Raw genomic sequence first — 18188 nt, 5'->3', positions numbered from 1 at the left:
AATTTGCCCCCAAGATTTGAACGTTGGTTCCGTTCCTACCTTAAGTCATTACCAAAACAAGGAAAAGAAACTTCTGGCAAGAGACAAGAAATTCCCAACCTCAAGGAACCGTAGTCAGAGCTATCACTTTCTATCATTAAGTTCCTCATGATAAATCAAAGTACCAATGTGAACCTTTTAACTCAAAAATCAATCTTTGACCATGGCCCTTGGTCAATCAAATCATCCCTGCCTGGTTGTCCTAAAAATATCAAGAAAAACATTTAGCTACAGATTTGGACAATTTACTAATCCGGATAACAAGGAAAATCTACAAAATAATTCACATATTCAGATAAAAAAAAAAATATTTGGACACAATCTAAGTAAAAAAAAATTATAACAAATCAATTATAAATCCTAGCAAAACAAATCATAAAAACCTAATAATCTTTACCCAATTTTTATCTCTCATTTGAGAGCTCTTTGTCTCTCTCAAATGACTCCACCTCATAGTCATACACTGCTAATCACTCATCCGCACACCAATTAGTATCACCACTAACTTGGATAAGTTTGTGTCTTTAACTCAACCCATGAAAAATTTTATTTTTATTAAAAAGTTGCTGCTCTTTAATACAACACGTGGAAAATTTTTTTTGAATGATAGAATTTTATTCATTTTTAATGTTTTATTAACTTTGGGACACACTTGGCATGCATGCATAAATATAATACACGTGTGAAACAACAATCTACTGTTTTGTGCCTTACCTAAACTGCCATCAGAGCTTTTTGTCCCTCTCAAATGACTCCACCTCATAGTCATACGCTGCTAATCACTCATCCGCACACCAATTAGTGTCACCAGCAACTTGGATCAGTTTGTGTCTTTAACTCAACCCATGAAAAATTTTATTTTTTTTAAAGAGTTGCTGCTCTTTAATACAACACGTGGAAATTTTTTTTTGAATGATAGAATTTTATTCATTTTTAATGTTTTATTAACTTTGGGACACACTTGGCATGCATGCATAAATGTAATACACGTGTGAAACAACAATCTACTGTTTTGTGCCTTACCTAAACTGCCATCAGAGCTTTTTGTCCCTCTCAAATGACTCCACCTCATAGTCATACGCTGCTAATCACTCATCCGCACACCAATTAGTGTCACCAGAAACTTGGATCAGTTTGTGTCTTTAACTCAACCCATGAAAATTTTTATTTTTTTAAAAGAGTTGCTGCTCTTTAATACAACACGTGGAAATTTTTTTTTGAATGATAGAATTTTATTCATTTTTAATGTTTTATTAACTTTGGGACATACTTGGCATGCATGCATAAATGTAATACATGTGTGAAACAACAATCTATTGTTTTGTGCCTTACCTAAACTGCCATCAGAGCATGTGTGTGATTAGTCTATTGGTAATAAACTTTGTGGCTTAGATAAATTGATGTAGTGATAGGAAAAGTTTTATTATTTACATGGTTGAAGACTCGAAGTTACCGTTCATTATCATGTGATTTGTTAATAGATCTCTTTTTCTTTTCTTTATTTACTACTTTTTCAAAATTGAAATTTTTAAAGGAAAATATCACATATCTTTATGCTACATCAACCTTTACCAAGTAATTATAAATAAATAAATTCTTAACCAAGACACCAATAATTGTCTCACCCTTTTTTTGGTTGGATACTAGTGCATGATGTTAATTAACCATTATTTTAGTTGTTTTACTAATGTAATACTAGACATGGATTTCAACTTTTAACTATAGTTTTTGTTTTTTTTTTTTTTTTAGAATCTTTTATATATAGCATTATGAAGTTATTAGGTATAGAATTATGTGAAAAGAATAAATAGATTTTTTTTTTAAAGTTTTACAATGTTGATAGAATAAAGAATTAGTTTAATCTCAGTCAGACTTCGAAAATATTAAGATGTGACAATTGACTTGCAGAACTCTTGATTATAAATATCTATTTTTGATTTTTACAAAAAGAAAGAATACAAAAAAAGTTTTAAAAATTAATGCTAATAATACATCATTGTTAGTATCAATATTTTAATATTTTAAAATTCTTTTTTTTTTTTTTAACTTTTTATATTTTTAAACAAAGAACTTTGGCCCCCAGATTTGAATTTTGGTTCTGTTCCTGCCTCCGGTCATTACCTAAACGAGGAAAAGAAACTTCTGGCAAGAGACAAGAAATTCCCAACCTCAAGGAACCGTAGTCAGAGCCATCACTTTCTATCATTAAGTTCCTCGTGATAAATCAAAGTATCAATGTAAACCTTTTAACTCAAATATCAATCTATGACCAAGGCCCTTGGTCAAACAAGGTGAACCGGGAATAAGTAAAATTTATAATGCCGATAAAATAAAGGATTGGTTTAATTTCAGTCAGATCTTGAAAATATTAAAATGTATTAATTGACTTGCAAAATTCTTATTATAAATATTTATTATTAATTTTTATAAAAAAATATATATAATTTTTTTTTTAAAAATTAATGTTAATAATGCATCGTCAGTATCAATATTCCAACTTTCTAAAATTCTTAAATGAAGAACTTTGACCCCTAGATTTGAATGTTGGTTCCGTTGCTGCCTCAAGTCATTACCTAAACAAGGAAAAGAAACTTCTGGTAAGAGACAAGAAATTCCCAACCTCAAGGAACCGTAGTCAAAGCTATCACTTTCTATCATTAAGTTCCTCTTGATAAATCAAAGTATCAATATGAACCTTTTAACTCAAAAATCAATCTCTGACCATGGCCCTTGGTCACTCAAGGTGAACCGAGAATAAGTAAAAATTTATAACGTGGATAGAATAAAGAACTGGTCTAACTTCAGTCAAATTTTAAAAATATTAAGATGTGTCAATTGACTTGTAAAACTCTTGATTATAAATATCTATCATTAATTTTTACAAAAAAAAAAATACAATTTAAAAAAAAAATAATACTAATAATACATCGTTGTCAATATCAATATTCGGACTTCCTAAAATTCTTAAACATAGAACTTTGCCCCTAGATTTGAACGTTGGTTCCGTTCTTGCCTCAAGTCATTACCTAAACAAGGAAAAGAAACTTCTGGCAAGAGACAAGAAATTCCCAACCTCAAGGAACCGTAGTAAAAGGTATCACTTTCTATCATTTAGTTCTCGTGATAAATCAAAGTACCAATGTGAACCTTTTAACTCAAAAATCAATCTCTGACCATGGCCCTTGGTCAATCAAGGTGAACCGGGAATAAGTAAAAATTTATAATGTGGATAGAATAAATAATTGATCTAACTTCAGTTAGATCTTGAAAATATTAAGATGTGCTAATTGACTTGTAGAACTTTTGATTATAAATATTTATTATTAATTTTTACAAAAAAAATTACAAAATTTAAAAAATAAATTAATACTAATAATACATCGTTGTCAGTATCAATATTTCAACTTCTTAAAATTCTTAAACAAAGAACTTTGCCCCCTAGATTTGAATCTTGGTTCCGTTCCTACCTCTAGTCAATTCCTAAACAAGGAAAAGAAACTTTTGGCAAGAGTCAAGAAAATCCCAACCTCAAGGAACCGTAGTCAGAGCTATCACTTTCTATCATTAAGTTCCTCATGATAAATCAAAGTATCAATGTGAACCTTTTAACTCAAAAATCAATCTCTGACCATGGCCCTTGTTCAATCAAGGTGAACTGGGAATAAGTAAAAATTTATAACGTGGATAGAATAAAGAATTGGTCTAACTTCAGTCAGATCTTGAAAATATTAAGATGTGTTAATTGACTTGTAGAACTCTTGATTATAAATATCTAATATTAATTTTTACAAAAAGAAAAAATACAAATTTTTTTAAAGAAAATTAATGTTAATAATACATCTTTGTCAGTATCAATATTCCAACTTTCTAAAATTCTTAAACAAAGAACTTTGCCCCCTAGATTTGAATGTTGGTTCCGTTCTTGCCTCAGGTCATTACCTAAACAAGGAAAAGAAACTTATGCAAGAGACAAGAAATTCCCAACCTCAAGGAACCGTAGTCAAAGCTATCACTTTCTATCATTAAGGGTCTGTTTGTTTTGGCTTCAAACCATTTCAGGAAATCATTTTCCGTAAAACCGTGTGTTTGGTTGCACATGGAAAATAGAATTTCCGGAAATGCATTTCATTTGACCGTAAAACTAAAGGCTTTGACCCGGAAATCATTTTACGTTTCTATTTTCACTTCAAACCATTCCCGGGCTTAGATGCGCAAAGAGAGAGAGAGAGAGAAAGAAGAGAGAGTAGAGAGAAACAACAAGAATACAACGCAACAGAAGCTGAAGCGTCGATCGTAGCACTGGCGAGATCGTCACCACCCAAGACCGATCCACCCAAAACCGATCTCGTTCTCGACCCAAAGCTCATTGGCGCCACCGTTCTCGCCATCGTTCTCGTTCTCGACCGCCAATCACCAATCCGATCTACCCATGAGTAACCAGTCACCGATCTACCCATGATGAACCCAGTCACCTCCCTCTCTCTTCCTTCTTCTCTCCATTTGACCTGATTTGATGAATTTTTTTTGGTTGGGTTTTTTTTCTTGTGTTTATCTATTGAGAAATGATATTATATATTTGTTTGGATGCTGAGAAAATTGTTGAGAAAATGTGAAAAATTTGTAGGAAAATAGCATTTTTAGAATGTTACCAAACACATGAAAATATTTTCTAAAACAATATTCATAATGCAACCAAACACTAGAAAATATTTTCCTTTCCCGAAAATAGCATTTCCGGAAAATATCTATTTTCCCGAAAATATTTTACATTGAACCAAACACAGCCTAAGTTCCTCGTGATAAATCAAAGTACCAATGTGAACCTTTTAACTCAAAAATCAATCTCTGACCATGGTCCTTGGTCAATTGAATCATCCCTTGCCTGGTTGTCCCAAGAATATAAAAAAAAAAAAAAAAAAAAAAAAAAAAAAAAAAAAAAAAAAAAAAAAACATTTAGCTAAAGATTTGGACAATTTACAAATCTGGACAATAAGGAAAATTTACAAAACAATTCACATATTTAGATAATAAAAAAAATCTTTGGACACAGTCTAAGTAAAAAACAAATTATAACAAATCAATTATAAATTCTACAAAACAAATCACAAAAATCTAAAAATCTTTACCCAATTTTTACCTCTTATAATTTGAGAGCTCTTTGTCCCTCTCAAATGACTCCACCTCATAGTCATACGCTCCTAATCACTCATCTACACACCAATTAGTGTCACCAGCAACTTGGATCAGTTGGTGTCTTTAACTCAACCCATGAAAAAATTTATTTTTTTAAAGAGTTGCTGCTCTTTAACACAACACGTGGAATTTTTTTTTTTTTTTTTTTTTGAATGATAGAATTTTATTCATTTTTAATGTTTTATTAACTTTGCGACACACTTGGCATGTATGCATAAATGTAATAGACGTGTGAAACAACAATCTACTGTTTTGTGCCTTACCTAAACTGCCATCAGAGCATGTGTGTGATTAGTCTATTGATAATAAACTTTGTGTCTTAGCTAAATTGATGTAGTGATAGGAAATGTTTTATTATTTACATAGTTGAAGACTCAAAGTTACCGTTCATTATCATGTGATTCTTTAATAGATCTTTTTTTCTTTTCTTTTTTTACTACTTTTTCAAAATGGAAATTTTTAAAGGAAAATATCTCACATCTTTATGCTACATCAACCTTAACCAAGTAATTATAAATAAAAAATTCCTTAACCAAGACACCAATAATTGTCTCACACTTTTTTTCGCTAGATATGAGTGCATGATGTTAATTAACCATTATTTTAGTTGTTTTATTAATGTAATACTAGACATGGATTTGAACTTTTAACTATAGTTTTTGTATTTTTTTTTTTTTTAGAATCTTTTATATATAGCATTGTGAAGTTATTAGGTTTAGAATTATGTAAAAAGAATAAATAGATTTTTTAAAAAAAAATTTATAATGTGAATAGAATAAAGAACTGGTTTAACCTTAGTCAGACTTTGAAAATATCAAGATGTGACAATTGACTTGCAGAACTCTTGATTATAAATATCTATTATTGATTTTTACAAAAGGAAAGAATACAGAAAAAGTTTTAAAAATTAATGCTAATAATGCATCATTGTCAGTATCAATATTTCAACTTTTTAAAATTTTTTTTTTTTTTTTGGTAAAACTTTTTAAAATTCTTAAACAAAGAGCTTTGGCCCCCTCCATTTGAATCTTGGTTCCGTTCCTGCCTCCGGTCATTACCTAAACAAGGAAAAGAAACTTCTGGCGGGAGACAAGAAATTCCCAACCTCAAGGAACCGTAGTCAGAGCTATCACTTTCTATCATTAAGTTCCTCGTGATAAATCAAAGTATCAATGTGAACCTTTTAACTCAAAAATAGATGTCTGACCATGGCCCTTGGTCAATCAAGTTGAACAGGGAATAAGTAAAAATTTATAACGTGGATAGAATAAATAATAGTAATTGGTCTAACTTCAGACAGATGTTGAAAATATTATGATGTGTTAATTGATTTGTAGAACTCTTGATTATAATTAATTATAATTAATTTTTATAAAAAAAATTTAAAAATTAAAAAAATAAATTAATGCTGATAATGCATTGTTGACGTATCAATATTCAAACTTTCTAAAATTCTTAAAGAAATAACTTTGTCCCCTTGATTTGAATGTTGGTTCCGTTCCTGCCTCAAGTCATTACCTAAACAAGGAAAAGAAACTTCTGGCAAGAGACAAGAAATTCCCAACCTCAAGGAACCGTAGTCAGAGCCATCACTTTCTATCATTAAGTTCCTCGTGATAAATTAAAGTACCAATGTGAACCTTTTAACTCAAAAATCAATCTCTGACCATGGTCCTTGGTCAATCAAGTTGAACCGGGAATATGTAAACAAGCTAAGTTCTAGAATCCAGGAAAAGTACGTAATTGATTTTTTCTTTTAGTTACGGTCAATACGCGCAGTGATTTATTTATTTTGTTGGGGAGTATTTGTATTTCTTGAACCATTTGGGATCGGAAAAAGTTTGGTTTTAATTTTTCAAACTGGTTTGCTAGAAATGTATCCTTAGCAATCGAAACAAACAGTAAAAGGGTTCTGACTTCTGAGCTATGGCTTGCCAAGGAAAGCAATCAAAACATGTTACACCTGCACTCTTAGTTGCTTGCTGGTTTGTTTTGCTATCCTCCTGCAAGGCTAATCTAGAGGCAGAAACAGAGGCTCTACTCAAATGGAAAAAAAGCCTCCCAGCTGACCAACCAATTCTGAACTCATGGGTAGAACAAATCAATTCAACTGCTTCAAGTGCATGCATATGGCATGGAATAGCTTGCAATGATGAAGGGAGTGTTGCTGAAATAAACCTTGCTTACTCTGGATTGAAAGGTACCCTCGAAAACTTTGATTTTCTTTCCTTTCCAAACCTTCTTCGCCTTGATCTTAGATCTAACAAACTCAAAGGTACCATACCAATGAATATTGGCATGATTTCTAAAGTCCAATATCTTGACCTTTCCATTAATTCCTTCAATGGGTCACTCCCTCTTTCCCTTGCTAATCTCACTCAAGTTTATGAGCTTGATGTTTCCCAAAACAATATAACAGGAAAACTCGATAGCCGTTTGTTCCCTGATGGAACGGGTAAGTCTAAAACCGGACTCCTTAGTCTAAAAAATTTTCTCCTCCAAACTAATGAGCTTGTTGGCAGAATTCCTGAAGAAATAGGCAATTCGAAACACCTGGTTCTACTGGCTCTTGATGGGAATTACTTTTTTGGTCCTATCCCTTCATCTTTGGGAAATTTGAGTGACTTAACCATCATTCGTCTTGCTGATAATCAACTTTCAGGACAGATTCCTGCCAACATTGGGACTTTAAAACTAACAGAGGTGTACCTGTTGCTTAACCAGTTATCGGGCTCTGTACCAGAAGAAATAGGAAACCTTTCTTCCTTAGTTACTCTACACTTGGCCGAGAATAACTTCACTGGCCACTTGCCCCAACAAGTTTGTAAAGGTGGAAAACTTGCTAATTTTAGTGCAGCCTTGAACAATTTCATTGGTCCCATCCCTGTTAGTCTTAAAAACTGTCGAACCTTGAAAAGGGTTCGGCTTGAACATAACCAACTAACAGGATATATAGACCAAGATTTTGGGGTGCACCCAAATCTTACTTACATTGATTTGAGTTACAACAGGTTGAGAGGTAAACTCTCACCAAACTGGGGTGAATGCCAAAACTTGACTGTTTTGAGACTTGCAGGGAATATGATTAGTGGTAAAATCCCCAATGAGATTGTTCAATTGAGCAAAATGGGATACATTGACCTTTCTTCCAATCAATTGTCAGGTGACATACCTGCAGAAATTGGAAGGTTATCCCAGTTGTACTCCCTATTCCTAAATGACAACAAGCTTTCAGGTAAGGTACCAGTGGGAATTGGAGGACTTTCCAACTTGGTGTCTTTAGACCTTTCAATGAACATGGTAAGTGGACCGATTCCATTTCAAATTGGGGACTGCTGGAAGCTACAAAGTTTATCTTTGAGCAACAATTACTTGAATGGCATGATTCCCTATCAAATTGGTGGCCTTGTGGCATTACAAGATGTACTAGATTTGAGTTTCAATTCACTGTCTGGACAGATACCACCCCAGCTTGGGAGCCTTAGAAATTTAGCAAACTTCAACCTCTCACACAACAACCTCAATGGCTCAATCCCCACTTCACTAAGTAACATGATGAGCTTGACAAGCATCAACCTGTCAAACAACAACTTAGAGGGTCCTCTTCCTGAGAGCAAAATCTTTCAGTCATCTACATTGGAAGCTTTCAGTAACAACAAAGACCTATGTGGTGAAATCCAAGGTTTGCGTCTATGTAATGCCTCAGTAATAAAGAAGGGTGGTGGAAAAGAGAAAAGAAAAATTGTAATAGTCATTGTTGCTTCTTTAGTTGGTGCGTTGTTAGTTTCATTTGCATTTGTTGGGATTTTTATATTTCTCCAAAAGAAGTCCTCAAGAAATATGTTGAAAGCTGAAAACACATCAAGGACTGGAAGTCCATTCTCACTATGGTACTTTAATGGGAAGGTCGTGTATAAAGACATACTTGAAGCTTCAAAAAACTTTGATGAAATGTATTGTGTTGGGGTGGGATCATCTGCAAAAGTTTACAAAGTGGGAATTCCAGGCAGTCAAGTATTAGCAGTGAAGAAGCTGAGTTCTCATGCTGAAGGCGTAGGGGCTGAGAATATAAAAAATTTTACCAACGAGTTAGCAGCTCTGACAGAAATAAGACATAGGAATATTGTAAAGCTCCTTGGCTTTTGTTTCAATGAAAAGCACATGTTTTTTATATATGAATTCATGGAAAGAGGAAACTTAGCAGATATGTTAAGCAGCAAAGAAGCAAAGGAGCTAAATTGGGAAACTAGGGTACGAATCGTTAAAGGTGTGGCCTATGCTTTATCTTATATGCATCATGATTGTGTTCCACCTATAATTCACCGAGACATCTCGAGCAAGAATATTTTGTTGACCTCTGACCTTGAAGCCTGTGTCTCTGATTTTGGCACTGCGAAGTTCTTGAAGCCTGATTCATCTAACTGGACAACAATAGCAGGCACGTATGGCTATCTCGCACCAGGTAAGCTTCAAAGCTGCTCTCTTTTGATTTTTTTTTTTTTTTTCCTAAACTTAAACATGTTTGTTTTAGAACTTTGTATTTTTGTTTTTTTTTTTTTTTGTTTTTTTTTTTTTTTATAAATATAATTGTTTTTCTATTTTGGGATATAGGTACGTGGGATGTTATATATTTATTAAATAATGGAAAAGAATGAAATGGAAATTTTTTTTCTTAAAATATTCATTTCATTTCCTCTTTGTTTGGAAGTCTAAATAATAGGAAACAAAATGGTTAGAAGCAAACTCATTCGTACATTTTCTTTCACAAATTCAATTTTTCATCCTCCAAAAAATACAAGGCATGAGAGGCAAAGGATTAGTGACATTTAATGAAAATTTGATCAAAATTCCTATATATATTACTCATTTCCTATCATACAATTTTCCTAATATTTGCCTCACTATTACCTGATGATAGCTCATTATTTTTTTCTAGTCTAAAGTACAAGTTTGGTCCATAAAGTTTGGGATTATTTTCATTTTGGATCTTTATATAATTTGACTACTAAATGCTAGATAAGTGGTGTCCATTAAGGCACCTCACTCATATAATGCCAAATGTCACTAAACTACAAATGGAAATGAAACACGACTAAATTGAAAACAGAATCAAACATGAATGGTCAAAATGAAAATTGTAAAATGTAAAGGGTCAAAATTAAAACAAACTTAAATTTAAAGGCCAAGAGTGTATTTTAGTCTTATTTTACATTTTTATTTTTGTAATTGAATCTTGTTATCTTGCACCAAATAGGCTATACATTTAAGTCATCATCAAGATCAATTTTTTTTCTTATCTTTTTACTTTTTGGTTTTTATAATAATAATAATAATATAGCAAATAATGATTGCTTACATTTTCCATAAAAGAAAATGTATAATAGTAATATTGTTATAAAATTATTCATCTCAATTTGTTATATATATATAACTAATAATTTCTTGTGATATTATAGTACATGTTTTAACTCAAATCATGCTATTGCATTGATTTTTTGCAGAGCTTGCTTACACAATGGTAGTGACTGAAAAATGTGACATTTATAGCTTTGGTGTTTTGGCACTTGAAGTTCTTGTGGGAAAGCATCCAGGCGAACTCATTACAGATCTACATTCTTTAGTTGGTACAAATGTCCACCTCAAAGATGTGTTAGATGATCGTCTTTCACCTCCCACAGGTCAAAAGACTGCTAATGAGTTAAATCTAATAGTGAAATTAGCAGTTTCATGTTTACGTACCAATCCACAATCTCGCCCAACCATGCGAAGTGTGTGTCAGCAGCTGGAGATGGAGGGTTCTAATAATTAAAGTAATCGTCGCTCGCCCTATGTGTGGGCATTTTGTGTATGATTTTTTTGGGTACTTAAGTTTGTAAGACTAATAAAGATGTGTGTAAGATGCATATATTGAACGCAGACCATGCATCCTTTAACTCTTTAAGCATGTCCTGTTAATTTTCATGTATTGTGGGGGAATATTTTGGATGAATAAATTCATCTTATATGCATTAAAGTCCCACTTTAGCTAAGTACTTATATAGAAGCCTAGATTACCTTGTTCTTTGGGAAAAATGCTCATACACTCCCTAACTTTGGAGCAGTGGCCAAGACACCCCTTAAACTTTTTTATTAGCCAATTTACTCTATAAACTTTACGAAACTGCCAAATTAGTACCTTCGTTAATCTACTGTTAAAAAAACTAATGGAATGATCATGTCAAATACACGAGTTTTAAAAAAACAAACTCAAACCCCTTAATTTGAAACCTGATGGATTGATGCAAAGAAGAGGAGCAAGGTCTGACCGGATTGACTGAGAACATTTCAAGAACCCATTGACACTCTTACCCTGAAAGGGCTTCGAATCCCCACACGAATCCAACAACACATAGAAAACACCATAATCAGCACAAACACCTTGACCCATATACTCCACAACTTTTTTTTTTTTTTTGCATAATAGTGGAAATTTTATTGATGATACAAAACATTCAAGATAAATCGGAGTTTACACTTAAACCAGAGAAACCAGGCACTAACTGCAACACACAGGACTACACCTCGACTATTACAACAAAACTAAACAAACAGAGAAGTCCTTAACCCCACCAAACTACCAGCAACTAAACATTACCAAAAAAAAAAAAAAACCTGGGAAAATAGGCCACAATTTCGACAAGGCCAATTGTTAGCCCAAGTAGAAAACAACGCCTCCAGCCACACTGAACGAAACCACTCAACACAGATGAATCCCCTCCAAAACTTGTTCAACCTTGCCCTCCTCACACAAACCCATCAAATCAACATTTGGTGGGTCACCGTATAATGGGTCACTTTCATTTTTGTTGTTAAGCTAATTACTGTTCATCTTTTGCACATTGGAGTGGTTCTTCTTCCTGCTACTCTGTTACTTTGAAGAAGGTTCAGGGTGGGATTTGTACTGAGTGTTGGTGCTTTGGCGGTAAGAGACACCACTGCTATGGCGGCAATAGGCCTTTGAGTCATGGGTTTTGGGTAATGCATAGGTGCAGAGAGGTTTGGATGATGTGGGGTTAAGAGAGATAAGCAGAAAGTTGTGGTGCTATTTGAGGTCTCAAGTGGGAAGCGATAATGGAGTTTCTTGAGCCCTGAAGTGATATTAGAGAAGCCTATGAGAAAATACAGAAACTATGAAGGAGAAGATAATATGCGAGAGAGAGAGAGAGAATGAAAATAATGCTCTCAATTGAATAAATGAATCTGTACAAGCTCTGCGCCTAAATACTAAAACAGAGACCTGGAGAAATATCCCAAATCTGTTACAACCAAAAATCTGTTACAACCAAAAATCTGTTACTGCACGTGTAGGAGTCTGTTATTCCACGTGTGAGCTTCCTCCAACTTAAATACAATGAAAGCTACAGGTAGTTTTACATACAGGAAATACAAAACTACAACATCAACACTACACTAATGTCATTTAGACAGAAAACAGAAAATTTATTTCTTCTTCGTTGCTTTCTTCTTCTGCTTTATCTCTTTTCTGTCTTTCTGATTTGAGCTGCAATCTTGATACTCCCCCTCAAGATGAGAATTGGGATTGTGGATATTCACAATACACATCTTGGATAGTAATGCTTGCAATTGTTGACCACTAAGAGCCTTTGTGAGGAGATCAGCTAACTGGGAATGAGTAGGAGTAAAGAACAACCGAATGACCTTATCTTCAACTTTGTCCCTGACCAAGTGGCAATCTATTTCTATGTGCTTGGTTCTTTCATGAAACACAGGATTTTCACCTATGTAAATGGCTACTTGATTGTCACAAAAAAGCATAGCAGGTTTGGGATGTAAAACCTCTAAGTCCTTTAACAAGGCTAGAAGCCAAGTTATTTCACATGTAGTAACAGCCATGGCCCTATATTCTGCCTCAGCAGAGGATCTAGAGACAATGGATTGCTTCTTGGTCTTCCATGAAATGAGTGAATCACCTAAGAAGATGCAAAATCCGGTAGTAGATCTTCTAGTGTCAATGCAAGAAGCCCAATCTGCATCTGTGTATGCCTTTAGATGCAAATCAGACTTGGATGAGAAAAGGATGCCCTGACCAGGAGTTCCCTTAAGATATTGCAGCACCTTATAAGCTGCATCCAGATGAGGTTTGCGTGGCTTGGACATGAATTGACTCAATTTTTGGACTGAGTAAGCAATGTCTAGTCTAGTTATGGTGAGATACAGCAATCTTCCTACTAGCCTCCTGTAAACACTAGGATCAGGTAGTAATTCTCCACAAAACTTGCTTAACTTCAAATTTTGTTCCATAGGAACCTTACTTGGTTTGCAACCAGTCATCCCAGCATCTTTAAGTATCTCTAAGGTGTATTTCCTTTGGCATAAAGAAATACCTTGGTCTGATCTAGCCACCTCAAGTCCAAGGAAAAATTTCAAGTTGCCAAGGTCTTTCAACTTGAATTCTTGATCCAAAAACACTTTAAGTTCTTCAACAGCATGAGTATCATTGCTGGCAATGAGGATGTCATCAACATACACCAAGAGAGCTATAAAAGACTGATTGAATTTCTTGGTGAATAAGGAGTAATCTGACTTGGATTGTTTGAAACCACACTTCAAAATGGTAGATGAGAACTTAGAATACCATTGTCTTGAAGCCTGCTTAAGACCATACAATGACTTATTCAGTTTGCATACCAAATGCTCCCCCTTGCTGTGAAAACCCGGAGGCAAATGCATATAAACTTCCTCATGGAGATCACCATGGAGGAAAGCATTGTTCACATCAAGTTGAACAAGGTGCTAGCCCTTCACAGCAGCAATGGCAAGAACAGTCTTCACTGAAGTCATCTTAGCCACAGGAGAGAAAGTATCTGTGAAGTCCAAACCCTCCTGTTGAGTGAATCCTTTTGCCACAAGTCTGGCCTTGTACCTTTCTACTGATCCATCAGCCTTATATTTGATTCTATAAACCCATTTGCACCCAATGGCCTTCTTGTGAGAAGGAAGGGAAGTAAGAGACCAAGTCTGGTTAGATTCCAAGGCTGCAATCTCATCAGCCATAGCAGTCTGCCACTTAGGGTCCTTGATAGCCTCAGAATAGGACTTAGGCTCAGAAATAGCAGTGATTAGGGAACAAAAATGGGCATAAGAAGGGGAAAGACCAGAAGAATCAAGATAATCAGAGAGAGGATACTTGGAACCTGACATAGAGGACCTGGAACCAGACTTGATGAGTGAATTGGAGTGAGCAAACTGATCATGAACAACATTACTGCATTTATAATTTTGCAAATAAGCAGGAGCTTTACTGATTCTTGTAGACTTCCTTAAAGAAGGAATGGAAGCAGGAATGGAATCAGGTACAGATGCAGGAATGGAATCAAGTATAGATGCAGGAATGGAAGCAAGAAGGGAAGTAGGTATGGAAAGAGGAATGGAATTGGAAATGGGATCAGGTATGGAGTCTGCAGAAGGAGGAAGATTAGAATCAAGGGAATGGGTAGATGTAATATCTGGAATGGATGAAGTAGGAGGGGTCAAAACAGATGTAGAATCTGTAACAGGAGTGAATGTGGTATGGGAATCAACAATGGGAGTGGCAACAAAAGGTAAGGGGTCAAGGTAAGGATCTGGGGAAGGAAAAAGATGAGGTAAGGTAATTGTGGAATGAGGGGAAGAGGAATATGTGGAAGAAATGAATGGAAAGACAGTCTCATGAAATAGGACATCCCTAGAGACAAAAATCCTCTTGGTGGCAAGATCAAGCACCTTGAAACCTTTAACCGCATAAGGATAGCCCAGAAAAACACATGGTAAGGATCTAGGATCAAACTTTGACCTATTGTGAGATAAGGTAGAAGCAAAACAAAGGCATCCAAACACCTTTAGATGATCATAGGAAGGGATTTTGTTGTAAAGTTTCTCAAAGGGAGTTTTGTTGCCAAGGGTAGAAGAGGGCAGCCTATTGATAATATGCACAGCAGTTAGGACACATTCACCCCAAAAGGTAAGAGGCACATTGGACTGGAACTTTAAGGCCCTTGCAATGCTCAATATGTGTTGGTGTTTCCTCTCCACAACTGAATTTTGTTGTGGAGTGGCTACACAAGAGTGCTGATGCAAAATTCCATGCTTAGCATAAAACTCTGGTAGGGTAAATTCCTGAGCATTGTCAGTCCTAATAGCCTTGATTTTAGTGCTAAACTGTGTGGATATCATATTGAAGAAAGAAATTAACAAGGGTCTGGTTTCAGATTTTTTTTTCATGAGGTACACCCATATGGATCGTGTGGCATCATCAACAATGGTAAGGAAATATCTAAAACCATCATGAGTAAACTTAGCAAAGGGACCCCATACATCACAGTGAATAAGATCAAAAGGATTTGCAGACAAATGATTAAAGAAAGGGAATGGAAAACGTTTCTGTTTGGCAATGGGGCAAAGAGTACAAGTTTTATTGCTATGAACATTGCTTACATCAGGTATACAATCATGTAAAGCAAGAAGCTTAGAATCTGAAGCATGTCCTAGTCTAAGATGCCAAAGAAATGGCTTGGTTATGATAGGAACATTAGAAATATTATTGACAAAAGTACCAAAAACAGAATCTAAAATGGAAGAAGCTGCAGAATCAGATTTGCAAGGAGTTGTAGATAGCAAGTAGAGGTTGTTATGAAGTTTACCCACTCCAATCGTTTTCCAACAAGAAAGGTCCTGTATAAAACACAAATTGGACAAGAAAATGAAACAGCAAGACAAACTTTTTGTTAATTGACTCACAGAGATCAGATTGAAAGCGAAGGCAGGAACACATAACACATTCTCAAGTATAAGACTGGCTGTCACTTGAATAGTGCCAATGTGTGTGACAAGGACTCTTTCACCATTAGGTAATTGGACAAAAGATGAGATAGAACTGGTAATTTTAGTGAACAAATTGATAGAATGGACAATGTGATCTGTTGCTCCAGTGTCAAGGACCCAAGTTTGTCTATCAAAGATGGTTTTACTAGCTGGATTATTGGCAAAAATGGAATGTTGCATACTCAGGCAGACAGAATCATGAAAAGAGTCACAAGGATTACCTGAAATGGCAAAATTGGCTGTGGCTATAGCATCATTGGAATTACCAGAAGTGGATGCATGAGAATTCAGTAGAGATAGCAACTGTTGATACTGCTCTGAAGTGAAAGGGAAGGGATTGTTCTGCTGCACAAATTCAGATTGACCTTGGATATCATCTACCATAACCTGATTAGCCTTGGCCATCCGTCCATTCTGCTTGTAACCTGGAGGAAATCCAACAAGTTTGTAACACTTTTCCATAATATGTCCAAGCTTTCCACAGTGGCTGCATACAGGTCTTCCTTTGCTAGCATTGCCCTTGAAATTTCTACCATTGCTGTTGTTTGAAGAAGAACCTTGATTGAAGACTTGGTTCTTAACAGCAAGTGCAGCTGATTCAATGGAAGGAGTACCATTAAAGGTTGAAAACCTTTGCCTTTCTTCCTGGATTACCAATGAAAAGGCCTTATCTATTGATGGAACAGGCTCCATCATAAGGATTTGAGTCTTGACTTGTGAATAACAATCACTCAATCCATTGAGAAATTGCATTATTGAGTCTTGATGATAAAGCTGTGTAATCTTATCATTTACTCCACAAGTGCATTTGCCACATGAACAGCTTGGCAAGGGCCTGAGATTCAACAGTTGATCCCAAGTAGCTTGAAGATCAGTGAAAAATGTTGTTACTATAGAATCTCCTTGCATTATACTAGAAATCTGCTTCTGGAGCTGAGAGATTCTTGGTCCATTTGCTTGTTGAAAACGGATCTTGAGTGCATTCCACACTGCACGAGCTGTGTCTTTGTAAATAACACTAGCTTTGATGTGAGGTGAAACAGAATTTAAGATCCAAGATGAGATCATCGAGTTGCATTTCGACCAAGCTTGCTTCTCAAGCGGTGTAATCGCCATTGCAACAGTGATGGAACCATCTACAAAGCCAAGTTTGCTCTTAGCATCCAAAGCCATTATCATTGCTCTAGACCAGGTTGGATAATTATCCTCAGTCAGGTGTGGAGCAACGAGGATCGCACCAGGAGATTCACCATGATGCAAAAAGAATGGACTGCGAGGATCTTCCATTGGAGAAAGCTCGCAATGTGAAGAAGTAGATGAGGTAGTTTCTGTGTTTGACGCCATTGATAAAGGCTCAAGCTCTGATACCATATGAGAAAATACAGAAACTATGAAGGAGAAGATAATATGCGAGAGAGAGAGAGAATGAAAATAATGCTCTCAATTGAATAAATGAATCTGTACAAGCTCTGCGCCTAAATACTAAAACAGAGACCTGGAGAAATATCCCAAATCTGTTACAACCAAAAATCTGTTACTGCACGTGTAGGAGTCTGTTATTCCACGTGTGAGCTTCCTCCAACTTAAATACAATGAAAGCTACAGGTAGTTTTACATACAGGAAATACAAAACTACAACATCAACACTACACTAATGTCGTTTAGACAGAAAACAGAAAACTTATTTCTTCTTCGTTGCTTTCTTCTTCTGCTTTATCTCTTTTCTGTCTTTCTGATTTGAGCTGCAATCTTGATAAAGCCATCCTCTATCTGGTCAAACATTGTTTCTTTTCTTTGTTTAATCCTTTGAGTTTTCAATAAAGGGGTTTGAGTTTGCATTTTTAAACCTCGCGCATGTAACGTGACTATTCTACTAGTTTTGATAATACACTGATTGGAATGTAAAGTTTATGGATTAAATTAGCCAATAAAAATGTTTAAGGGAGTCTTGACCATTATTTTAAAATTTAGGGGGGTGTATGGGTATTTTTTCCTTGTTCTTTTTAACTACTACTAATTAAGTTTTTGAAAAATTAATAATGCAGAAAATATTTTCTTGTATTCAATAACTAGTAGTTACCACATGCCAGAAATAA

At 35.0% G+C, this 18188-nt stretch overlaps 2 protein-coding genes across 2 annotated transcripts; one reads left to right on the top strand and one right to left on the bottom strand.

Annotated features, from left to right (window-relative positions):
- Positions 1 to 7053: 7053 nt before the first annotated feature.
- Positions 7054 to 11201, top strand: LOC126699369 (MDIS1-interacting receptor like kinase 2-like). The gene is made up of 2 exons (XM_050397125.1): positions 7054 to 9694; positions 10734 to 11201. Exons 1-2 carry the CDS (start codon positions 7159 to 7161, stop codon positions 11039 to 11041), a joined length of 2844 nt encoding a protein of 947 aa, XP_050253082.1. The 5' UTR covers positions 7054 to 7158; the 3' UTR covers positions 11042 to 11201.
- A 1510-nt stretch (positions 11202 to 12711) lies between these two features.
- On the bottom strand, positions 12712 to 13962 carry LOC126700636 (uncharacterized mitochondrial protein AtMg00810-like). The gene has a single exon (XM_050398851.1). The coding sequence runs from the start codon at positions 13960 to 13962 to the stop codon at positions 12712 to 12714; it is 1251 nt and encodes a 416-aa protein (XP_050254808.1).
- Between the last annotated feature and the right edge of the window lie 4226 nt (positions 13963 to 18188).

The sequence above is a fragment of the Quercus robur genome, chromosome 9 (genome assembly GCF_932294415.1).
Source record: "Quercus robur chromosome 9, dhQueRobu3.1, whole genome shotgun sequence".
Classification (NCBI taxonomy): domain Eukaryota; kingdom Viridiplantae; phylum Streptophyta; class Magnoliopsida; order Fagales; family Fagaceae; genus Quercus; species Quercus robur.
The sequence above is the reverse complement of the archived record's forward strand: the minus strand, read 5'-3'. Positions and strand labels throughout refer to the sequence as shown.